The sequence below is a fragment of the Mastigoproctus giganteus genome, chromosome 3, assembly GCF_048544385.1.
Source record: "Mastigoproctus giganteus isolate SK-2022 chromosome 3, ASM4854438v1, whole genome shotgun sequence".
Lineage (NCBI taxonomy): Eukaryota > Metazoa > Arthropoda > Arachnida > Uropygi > Thelyphonidae > Mastigoproctus > Mastigoproctus giganteus.
The window spans coordinates 103,360,444-103,373,267 of record NC_143577.1 but is presented as its reverse complement, the minus strand read 5'-3'; the positions used below and the strand labels follow the sequence as shown (position 1 = coordinate 103,373,267).

Sequence of the window (12,824 nt, the reverse complement as noted above, 5' to 3'; positions counted from 1 at the left end):
TCTTACTCTTTAGTTACTAATGCAGCCCATGTATTTACTTGTTCCACGTTGACCCATAGCAGGGTTTGAAATCCCTGTCACTTTGCTTTCCAGGCTGCTGCACTATCCAATAGAAGCAGTGTAAGAATCACTTTCACCCATGCTTACAGCTCTAGTTAATGTATTAAGTTTGTTGATAGCTAGCAGTTTTCTGAACTACCTATACTGCCTCGATAGCATCAGCAAATATTCTTCCACTCCTGTTGTTTACCCACTTAAATTCAGTAGGAGGTTTCTACTGAATTGCTCACGAATATTTGTGAACTGAAGTTCGCACTGGGTTCAGGATCTGTGGAACCCCGACCCAATGTTATAAATATATGGCGTATGGCCACGTGGCCGGTATTGTGATGCAGACAAGCTCTGTGGTCACTGTGCTGGGAGGAGCTATGCATATAACACCTGTACAAAACATACAGAAGCACCAAAGTGTGTTAACTGCTGCCCATGCAGCAAATGATAAGATTTGTCCTGATTATGTGCTAGCAGTAGACATGGTAAGAAGATGGACTGACTTGGATTGGTTCATGTCTGCAGGATGGGAGAGACCTCCTTCAGCAAGATAATGATGTTGGCTCTTCCCGACAGGTGGCGGGGGTTGGCTGCAAACAGGGTCAGGGTAGATAGAGACCGGACTGGTGCTAATCAAGTTGATTGTCACTTATATTGATATAATGTATATTGTCATTATGATTAATGGTGGAGCTTCTCTTCCCATGGGATGCTTCCGTAGCTAGGTGGAAAGGAGCAGTGCGTAGCACACGCTTCTTGATTAGACCGGGGTTCGAGCCCATTACCACCAAATACGGAGGATGCGGAAAGGTCGGGGAATGACCACTGCATATTCCCGGAGCAATATGGCCTTAGTCGCTAATGCTCCTAAAATCCAAATAACAACAACAACAACATCTCTTGCCATGATTATGGGTTTACTGAAGGTTGCTGTATTGAATTATGTTAAGTCACTGAAATTTACATTATTTTGTCTGCCAGATGCCCTGGATAGGCCTACTTACCTCCTCATAGTTGGGGTGGAGACACAATCCCTGCAGTGAGGCTTAAGGTCATTCTGAATTAGTATTTGTTATTAGTCAAGACCGACTAGTGTTACCTGTTGTAAGTTAATAAATGACCTAGAAAGGGTATTGTAAGAGCTTCAACATTATGACAAATCAGCATGTGGGCAAAATCCCAGGAGGCTGAGTTGGTGAGAGTTTGACAAATGACACCTTCTATTTAAGTGTATCCCATCCCTTTAAAAACAGTCTCTCCTGTTAACAAGTACAGACTATACTGATAAAACAGCTATCCCATTAGCCTCACATAGCCTGTCTAGGGCTAAATCGATTGACACAACTGTCTACACTTACTATCTCCTGTCGCATCTAACCAAAATTGCAGACATTTTCAAATTCAGTCCTTACTCATGACCTTTACCCAACATGTACTTGCCCTGTACTTTTTAAGCATGTCCACAGATCTCACTCTGTATATCATTAGTGCCAATGTGTACAATAGTATCACCTGTAGTGCCCTTCAAAGACGTTATCCACTCTAAAATGTCATCCACATTTGTCCCTGGTAGCATACCCTAATGCTATTCCACCTAAGTAAAAGTAATTGCAGGTAGAGATGAAAGCAATTCTTGCACTGCTTCTATTAGAATAAGCAGTGGCCTGTAGGGCGGAGTGCTGAGGAGTTTCACGGTCTGGTGAGAGTCATCATGAAACAAATAACCCCAGGGGCTCATACCTGGTGAGTATGGGTTTGGCAACCCAGGGTCCCGAGCTGGATATCATCATTCTTCTCTTTCTTGGTCATTCCCTTCTACTTTTGACTCTTATCTCGCTCTCTCTCTCTCGTGTTAACTTGGGATTTTTTTTTTTTTTTTGGCTGGTGCAGAATAAGCCTAAGGCTTTCTTGCGCCATATAGCTAATAATAATAATAAATACATGGGCTGTGTTAGGGTAACTAAGAATAAGAAAAGGCGCATGTAAACTTATATGTACACCAATGCTAGAAGTATAGTAAATAAATTTGATGAATTTGAAGTGCTGGTCTCAATGTCAATGTTGGATATTGTTGGGATATCAGAGACGTTGTGTCACACAGATATTAGGAATGCAGAAGTGGAGTACATTGTTTACAGAAAGGATAGACAGGATAACAAGGGAGGAGGGGTTATGCTGTTAATTAAGAAAAACAAAATCTAAGGAAGTGCATGCAGGTGACATAGAGATACAGTGCAATGTTGTCAGTTTGGTGTGACACAAGCCCTGGAAAAGCAAAAATGAGTCTAATGAGTACAATGAACAGTTGTACAGAGAAATAGAATGAGCCAGTAAATCAGATCGGGTTATAATGGGGGATTTTAACTTCAACTTATATTGACTGCAACTTATAGGTTGGTAACTTGCACACTAGCAAGACTTTTGTGGATTTATTGGATGATTGTTTTCTGCAGCAGAATGTTCGAGAGGAAACCAGAGAATGTAATACCCTTGACCTGGTTATCATCAGTGATTATTCGTGCATTAAGAATTTGCTAGATAGTATGAATCAGAGCTGTACTACTCAATATGTTCTACGTTGATAATAATATTAGTAAAATAATAAGAGGAGTTTACCCCAATATAGTGCGTAGAACACTTCCGTATGATACCGTCCAGAAATTAAAACGAAAAAATCGACAACTTACATTAGAGTAAAATATAAATAATTAAATAATCAATTTAACACAATTCAAATCAATTTAAAACAATTAAAAATCAAATTAACGCAATTAAAAGAATCTAACGAAAATCGTTTTGAATATTTTCGTTAGATTCTTTTAATTGAGTTAATTCGATTTTTAATTGTGTTAAATTGATTTGAATTGTTAAATTGATTATTTAATTATTTATATTTTACTCTAATGTACAGTAAACCCCCACTATTCGTGGTACCTGTATTTGCGGTTTCGCGTATTCGCGATCGCTGATTTAATATAAAATGAAACCTAAAAAAATGTGAATTTTAAAACGCCGTGAATATTTTCAGCCATAAAAAACATGGGCGTGGCTAAAATTATCTTTCCCGGTCAAAACAGCGCTCAGTGGGTGGGGGAGAGGGGTGAAAAAATCGCGAATGTGGATGTTTCTCGCTAATCCTTGTTCAGTATGTGTTAGTCATGGAAGGTTTCGTCGTTTGATTTTAATTTATATGTTTATAAATTGAATAAATTTATCAATTTATAAATTGATATGCTTACAAAAATGATAACTCTACCATTTTGCAGTGTAAAACAGACTTTTTCGAGTGCGTTAACGGAAGAATGTGACTTTATTGTGGTCAAGTTCTTTCTAACCCCTACAAAAATATGGCTACGAATAAAAAGAGAAATGTGAAAATATCAAAGAAGGTGATGACACTAGTGAATAAAATTGAGTTTTTAGACGAAATTTCTAATGGTGAAAGTGTCTCCTCAGTGGCAAAACATTATAAAATCAATGAGTCAACAGTACGATCAATCAAGAAATCGGAAGAAAAAATCTGCCGTAGTGTCCGTGAAACTGCGATAATTGCTTCAAAAATTTGCTCTGTAACTCGTGATGTTAAATTTAAAAAAATGGAAAAGCTTTAAATCTGTGAATAGAAGACCGAATTCAAAATAAAATTCCGTTAAGTTCACTCATCATTCATGAAAAGGCAAAACTTCTTTATCAACACTTTAGCGAAACTGGTGATAGCACTGGCGGGATGTTTTTTTTTTTGCTAGCAAAAAAGATTTGTTTGAAATTTCTAATAAATATTACATTTAATATTAAATTGTTTCTTATTTTCATTTCGATGCCATATGCTTGCATTTCACTATGTACTGTCATGTACAGTCATATTATGAAGGTACATATAATACATACATAGACAAAATTTTAGACTAGTTTTTCTTATATATTTCATACTTTGGAACGGAACCCCTTTATTACTATGGGAGCCATAACTCAGTATTCGCGACATTTCTCAGGAACGTAACCCCCGCGAATAGCGAGGGTTTACTGTACTGGTAAGTTGTCGGTTTTTTTCGTTTTTTCCGTTTTAATTTCTGGAGGGTATCATACGGAAGTATTCTATGCACTATATTGAGGTAAACTCCTCTTATTATTTTACTAATATTAAGAATTTGCACATAAAGAAACCACTAGGTGGCAGTGATCACAGTGTATCGATGTGGGATTTACATAAAGATATAATTGCCATCAGGGGTAAAGGAAAGTGTTTTGCTTCCGTAAAGTTGACTACAGTGATCCCAGAAAATTTTTAAATTCTGTACAGTGGGACCAACTGATGATGTTACCAACAGCGAATTCTAAGTGGGAAGCGTTCAAAGAACTAACCATGGAAGCAACTAGGCTTTTCGTACCGATTAAGAAATATTGTTCAAGGTTTAGGCCTAATTGGATGTCGGATGAACAGACCCAGGTGAAACAAAATATATCAGGTTAAGCCTGCGATCAAAACATGGCAGCCCAGTTTAAATTGGAAAATCATAAAAGAAGTTTTGCTCAGCTCTGATTAGAATACATTCATCTTACAAATTCCTTTCTGCTGAGGGCTAATGACCTGCCTGTTTGTGAGTGAGTCGTGTGTTTTTTTTTGGTTAAGCATATTTAATTAAATGTACAAGTTTTAATAATACTTGTTTACCACTTTAATCATCCAACTGAGCCATATTCACGCTGTCAGATTTTATCCAAGGATAATCACCATGTATGAGCTGTTTTATCAGTTTTCACAAATTGGTAACTTGTGAACAGGAAATAGAATGTATAATATGTAGACATTAAATAAATAAAATACATTTAATTTTATTTCATATGCTATCTTTTTATTCACAAAAAACCTTTTAAGAGGTAACCTATTTCAAAGGTTAGTAAGTTTATTTTGACATTTCATTCTTTTATCTTTACACATAAATAGTCTTTATTGCACATGCCAATAAAAACCTAAACCCTAGACTTGGTATAGTGTAGCCTGAGGTACTAAAGCATTATAAAATGGGGCATGCTGTTTTTCATATTCTGTTTTGTAAATCTGCATGATTCAGTTATGTGCTTTGGTTCTCACATCAGAATCGAATCATTGTTCCTCCCTACACTTATCAAAATGTTTTCGATCATCTCACATACATGTAAATTGCTTGTGCAGCGAAAGTTTCAAGATGTTGATATGTATCATCATTGCTTTTAATTCTCACTGAATTTGTTGGTTTTAAATACATTTGTAATATGAATTTAAGATTGTTGTTGTTATTCCTTCCCATCCCACTAAAAATGTCAAAATGTAAAACTTCAAAAATTTTATTTCAAAATTACTTCAAAAATATTGATTATGTCAATTAAAATATAGTTTTTTTTTTAATATTTATGCATGTATGAAAAAATGTTGTGATTTATGTTTTTTTTTGTTTTTTATTTGTTTAGGTCTTATAAGTGACTTTAAATCAAACAAAGAAATAAATAGTCCTTCCAGAACAAAAAGTGATTCGATAAAATGCAAACTAGGCGGTAGCCTTAGTCCAGCTACAAATCGAATACGAAATAGATATACTGATGTTAAAGAAAGAACACTAGGAAAAATTGATATATCAGAATCCCAAAAGGGCTGCCACGAATCACGCTGTGATAAAAAAAGGGAAAAGGAAAGAGAACGGGTTAAAACTCAGGAACGTAATAAAAAAAATGAAATTTCTCAAGTTGAGAATAAGGAAATTAAAACATTAATTAAAGAAACCAAAATTTGTGATAAATCTCTTAAACTTATTGAATGTGATGTAATAGACACTGCTTCCATTTGTACTGCTGCAAATCGGAATGGTAAAAAACGAATCAGTAGGCAAGAAATACTAGTTGTCACTTGCTCCATTTGTTCAGCTCCAACAACTACTATATCCAATTCAAATGTTAAAACAAGCAGTTCTCTAGTAACAAATTCTTTATCTTCGGTTGTGCCTGAACAAAGAAGTCACAGTTATGCAAGTAAGCAGCATCAGAAACACAAGGAAATACTTGTAAATGGTGTTGGTAGTAATGCAGCTGGAGATCTGGATAACTTTTGTGCATTTCTTGCTGGTGCTGCTTCTAGAAGTATTAGAGGAGGAAAATTAAATCCTGGAGATTCAAAATTTTCAATGTAAGTAACATAGAATCGAGATTTTTTAATATGATACAGAAATAAAGAGAAATTTTTATACTTGGCAAAGCTTTAGGGTTTTTAAATTATTTTTTAACAAATTCTTTTACAATGTCTTTTAAAAATTTACTTTATATAAATACTTTTCCTGTAACATTCTTTCTATATTTGTATATATTTTTAACTCCATGGGCACAAGCGTGTAGCTGTCATTGAAATTTACTCAACTTACCACGACATGGACTCCACAAGCTCCTCCAGAAATGCTATTTGTTTTATGTCCTGTGATGCCTGGAGAATTCTCTGTAACTATGGTATTCTACGTTTGGTGACAGAAGGTCTATTTAGTTCACCTGATATTTGATTGGTTTTTGATCCTGGGAATTGGTTGCTTGTCCGAGGGCAAGAGAAGATTCAATTCTTCCAAATCTTTGATACTTCACATATTTATTACTGGGGGAACAGAATAGCATTAATGGGTGCACCTAACCTGTAACAATTTTTAGGTAGTATGTGCCATCATGTATTATTGCAAGTTTTCATTGGTCACAGAAATATATGCCTGTTGCTCTGATGAATCACATCACTTTTATAATTAAGCTGGACAAGTAGGGTACATTGTGTTGCATTCTTTTGACCATAGATATATCTTCCCAGTATTACATAATTCTAAAAGTCGTGATCCATCAGACCAGCAGGCATTTTACCTATTAGCAATTACCTGATCCCATTGATCTGGGCACGCATCCTGCTTTATTGTGATGTTGGGTCAAGGAAGAGTATAATTTTGGTTGTCTGTTATTATGCCATTTAGTGGAGGTTTTCACCCATTGTGCTACTATGAAATGGACTGGGACCATTGCATTATATTATGTCGCGAGTTCTTTTACTGTTATCCTGATGTTTCCCAAACGGCGTGCCACACAATTCTGTCACCAGGTGACTTTATTTTTTTATAACATGGCTTGTGATTTCTTTATGCTTTATCATCTGATTCAGTCTTTATAAATATCTGCAGCATATCGATGGCCATAGCAAGCCATTCTAAAGAAAAAGTGGCACCCACTTTTTCTTATGAAGTCCATTTAATCATAACATTAGCTCTATGCACTACCCAGTGCCATCTAAATTGAAATACACTATTTCAGTGTTCCTCAACCTGTGTACCATGGCACATTGGTGTACCTTGAGTATATTTCAAATGTGCCACAGAAAATGCAAATAAAATAAAAAATAATAAATCCAAGTTTTATAATAAAAAAATTAATTCAAATAAAACAATTGTTTATTTACGCTGCGCCGACCTGAGTTCTTCGGGCGGTCAATGTGACGTCACACTTAATTTCTAGTACTAGATCTCACCTTTATTCACCTTTTGATTCCTAGTACTAGAATTGTTCACCTTTATTCGGCCATTGTTATCACTTGAGAGTCTCTTCCAGACACCCAGCAGTGCATTTTGCAGTTCTATATATGTGCGTAAAAGATAGGACTACGAATTAAGGGCAACTATGTAAACAGCATAGTAAGAAATTTCCTCTGTGTTTTAAAAGTACTTTTTTGTATTTTTACCTCTAAAACATCATATTCAGTTAAATCGTATAGAATAGGTATTTTAAATTAACTGTATTAGTTTCTAGAAGTAATTGTTATTTTTTTATTTTAGAAATTATTAGCATTGGATAAACATTTAGTCAAATAAAATCACAAGAAGTAACTTGAGCTTGGAGAAAATGACAAAAATGAGCAACCATCAACATCAAAAAAAGAAGAAAACACGTTGTTGTAAATATGATAATGATTATTTGGTGATGGAATTTTCTTCTACTGGTACCCAAGATTGTCCTGAACCTTTGTGTGGTATGTGATTTAAAATTGTCGAATGAATCAATGGTGCAGAGTAAATTGCAGCACCATTTTTCTACGAAACACAAGAATTTATTGTCCAGAACTATGGAGTATTTTAAAAGACTGCAGGTCTCTACTATAAAACAAGGTACAGAATTTTATAATATGGTTAAAATATCTGATACCACACATAAAGCCATCTATTTAGTAGCTGAACTGTTGGCAAAAAAAAAAAAAAAAAACCCTCCTGATTGCAGAAAGTCTGATTTTACCGGCATGTCTGGGAAACGTGAAAAGGAAGACAAAGCTGAAAAAAAAAAAATAATAATAATAATGACTGTACCACTTTCGAACAGCACAATTAGCAGGCTTATAAAAGAAATGTCCGACGATATTGAAGAATAAGTTGCTCATCATATTAATAATTTTGGGCGACTGTTTGTACTGAAAATAGTTAATTCTGCAGATGTTAGTGGGAAAGCCCGAATAATAGCATTTGCCAGGTTTATCAAAACCGAAATAATTATTTTATTTATTTATTTTTTTTTTTCAGAGAACTCACTAAAAGAAGAACTGGCCAAGATATTCTCAAAGTAATGAATAATTATTTACAAAAGTGTGGTATATTGTGCAAGTCGTGTGTTGGCATTTGTGCCGACGGTGCTTACGTCGGCACAAATAACAGTAGCACTAAAATGATTTGTAAACTTTTATTAAAACGACACAATTCAAATATTATTACAACACTGTTTTACACACAGAGAAGTTCCAGTAGGGAAGGCAGTCGCACCTGATTTGAAACTTGTACTTGATCGAGCAGTTAAAATAGTCAATTATATCAAAACTAGACCACAAAAAAAATATATGTATATTTGGAAAATTTTACGAGGAACTGCAGTCTGATTATTTTTCTTTAATAATGCATACTGAGGTTCGGTGGCTATTGAAAGGAAATGTACTTATGTGTATGTATGAGTTGCATGAGGAAATGCTAATTTTTATCACTGGAGCAATCAGAATTTTGTGATTATTTAAGTGATGAAATTTGGTGCTGTAAATTAGCTTTTCTAGCAGATTTATTCACATAGCTAAATAAATTAAATATCAGTATGCAAGGCTCAGAGGAAAATTTACTCACTTCTACTGACAAGTTGTTCGCCTTTAAAGAAAAGTTGAGTATATGGAATAATATGTAAATGAAAAACATATAGAAATATTTCCCTTGACTGATAAAACAAATTATACTAAAATAATTAATGTAATAAGCTATAATTAAGCTATAATTAATAAAAAAAAATTAATGTAATTAGAGTTGTTAAAGACAAAATTGAGCCTTACTTCCCATCTCTTGATACCAGAAATATTTGTGGGTATTTGTGACCCATTTGCAACAAGGAACCTTCCGACGTTAGAACTTAATTTGCCAGAGGAGAAAGAAGAAGAAGAATTGGCTGAGATTTGTAGTGACTAGTTGCTGGAAATTCACTTTAATAACACTGATATTAGCAAATTTTTGATAAAAATTCAAAATGAATTTCCATGAATTTCAGAAAAGGCAATTAGAATTTTATTGCCGTTTTCCACTTCCTACTTGTGAAATAGGGTTTTCCACTTTAAACGAGATTAAACCAAAAAAAAAAAAAGAGAGAGAGAGAGAGAGAGAGAGAGACTAAAGTCGGTAGAAGAGGAGCTTAAAGTAAGCCTATCCACAATAAATCCTCATATTAAAAAACTGTGCCTCCCATCAAACCCAACCGTCTCACCGATTAAAATGTTATAATTGTATAATTTTTTTGTTTTTATATAATTATGTTAATATTTTATATATTTCTTTTAAATTTCATGCAACCATGTATATTCAAAAGAGAGACATTAAAAGCATTTAAAACAAATAAGTGAATTATTAAATATACCCAACAGAAATGACTTCCAATTTGTGAATATATGTATATACAGCCATTCCCTGACTTACATAAGGGTCGTGTTCAATGAAACTCTACATAAGTAGAATTTTACATAAGTCAGAATTTCCCTAAATGCTTATGCCAGCACTCGCTACTATGCATGCTGAATTTGATTGAAGCAAAAAAGAAACGACGAACATGTAAATAGAACGATTTATTAAGTTTTTTTTTATCTCATGTGCAGAAGAATTACAAAAGTGTACGAAATTTCAAAATTATAAAATTACAAAAAGAGAGAGGAGACAGGCATAACGTCAGCAAGTTTTACCTTTTGAGCAATGTTGCCAGAATTAACTCTCCACCTGATAAGCATGCCGCTGTGGAAATTGAGGGCTGTGGAGATTTAGGAGTTTTTTATCCAACACATCACAAAATTTCTCTGCAGCTGCAGAATCGGTACTGGCGACTTCGCATACTTTAAAGTTTTGGAAACCAGCGCAATGCTTGAACCTATTAAACCATCCATTGCATGCCACAAACGTGGCTTAGGGTTTGCTGTACTTATCCTTAATATCCTCATAAATACTTCTTGCTTTTGGCAAGAAGTATCTCAGGGGCACTTGCTTCTGAATCTGATTTTCCATCCATATTATTAATAGCTTTTCTCCCTTCGATATAGCACCTGAACGCTGTTTTGTGACCACTGTTGATCTTAAATGCATTGATCCTTTAACATGTTCTTTTATATGTGCACTGTCCCTTAAAATAGTATTCACTGTTGAAGCAGTAAGACCTAATTTCTTGCAATAGATGACAAACATTATCCTGCTTCATAATTCTTAATTAATCATCTTCATTTCTAAATCAATTTTGTGTCATTTCCTAGCACTGCCATCACTTGCACTTTCTGTTGGTCCCTTTCCCTTCACCATTGTAATAAGTAAACAGGAATGAAGAGAAGATTCTGAAATTTTATTTTATTTTTATATGATTGAAGATTTCAGTGAAGGAGAACTCATTTCACCATAACACTGTAACATAAAAACCCACAGAATTCCAGTCATTGGTATTATCACAAATTCAATAAGATTGAGTTTACTACCCATTTATAATAGATTGTGCTAACAGAAAAAGCCCAATAAACCGGAAAGTGCAAATTGTTTTTTGTTTTATGGTAGTGATCACCAGAAATGTGTTTTAGAAAAATATCACAAAGGCATTCAAAATTGTTTCTTTAATGGAACATATGTAATGACAAGAGTGAACTGCATTTCCATTATAAAAATGACCTTTTAGAGCAGCGATCAGCAACTTGTGGCTTGCGAGCCGCATGCAGCTCTTTGAACATGTAACTGCGCCTCTTTAACCTTTAGCCCATATATACGACAAGCGCCGTGGACAGAAAGAGCTGGTGGCGATGTAAATATAGCATTAGTTTCAGCGCATGCCACAGACACTTCTCAATTTAGTTGCCTGTGCATCGCGAGGATTAATAAATAATCATTAATAAAATATATTTCAAAAAATATATATTTTTAATAAAACACCTTCCCACTCTATTCCATTTCTTAAAAAACTCCCTTCCAGCTTGAGCTGAGGTGTGGCTCTTCAGAGTCCTTTTTTTTTTTTTTTTTTTTTAATTACATCAAAAATGGCTCTTCACTCAAAAAAGGTTGCCAATCGCTGTTTTAGAGAGATAAGTAGCTTGTTATATAGCAAAAATTTCAACTTCCAAGGTCTTGGAACAAATTACCAAAAAAAAAAAAAAAAAAAACCACAATGTGTTATTAGCAAGGGCATATGATGCAAGAAAGCAAGCTCATATAGCATCAGCCAAAAAAAAAAAAAAAAAAAAAAAAACCCTTATTTCACCCATCCACTTGCTCCAAATGTTTGTCTAGTTCTGCCTTGAATCTATTTAAGCAATCAACTTCTACGACAGATGCAAGTTTGTTCCAGCAATCAACCACCCGCTGGCTAAAGGCAAACTTCCACACATCTATCCTACAACCATCTTTCCTCAATTTGAATTTATGCCCTCTCAGGTGATTATTCTGAGCAAGAGGAAGAATCCCATCAGCATTGAGCATGCTAAAACCATTCAAGGTTTGAGCATGCTCAAAATTCAAAATATTATAATGTGAAAGCCTTGAATGGTACCTTATATATACTGTATGTATAAAGAAGGTACCATTCAAGGCTTTCACATTATAATATTTTCGCAATACCTCCATTTATTCCTACAGGATACAAAATACGTTTGCATATATATATATATTTTTTTTTTTAAGTTTCAAACAGCCGGCAAAAACTTACCTAAAGTCGAATTTTCGTAAGTCGAGTATTTCATAAGCTGGGGAGTGCCTGTATATATATAGATGTGTATTATTTAAATATTATAATTTATTTATCTTTATTTATTATATTTATAATGTTTATATATATTTATAATATATATCTTTCTATATATAAAAATAATTTTCCTGCTAGTGATATTTATTCAACCAATGGGAGAAGAGAGATGCAGGTTACGTGATAATACATGACAAATACTAAAATACATTACAGAAGATTGTGTTATTGTGGCAAAACAAATTTCTGTTTTAGTGTGATCATGGGCTATGTTTATCTAGCGTGACCACACGGTACCTAGATTTCCATATGTAACGTATTTATTTAAATAAACGAAGTGCAACAAGGCATATTATTTTAAGATTCTATATCTATATAATATCAGTGTAGATAAACCATAGACAACTCTTAAAGAAAAACTATGATCATAGTGTGAAAGGCACCCACTGATGAAAAGCAAACTAACTTTGAGATAGTTCAGTCAGGGTGGCGGTGCCCACCCAGAATAAGTG

At 34.2% G+C, this 12,824-nt stretch overlaps 1 protein-coding gene across 3 annotated transcripts in view; it reads left to right on the top strand.

The window, feature by feature from the left end:
- The window catches only part of LOC150088195 (ankyrin repeat domain-containing protein 17-like), a 1,023,061-nt gene that overhangs the window by 535,555 nt on the left and 474,682 nt on the right, over positions 1-12,824 (top strand). For all 3 annotated transcript variants that reach the window (XM_090369376.1, XM_090369375.1, XM_090369377.1), the window contains exon 24: positions 5,500-6,208. In XM_090369376.1, coding sequence (XP_090225502.1) covers positions 5,500-6,208 — 709 coding nt within the window. The remainder of the gene's footprint in view (positions 1-5,499; positions 6,209-12,824) is intronic.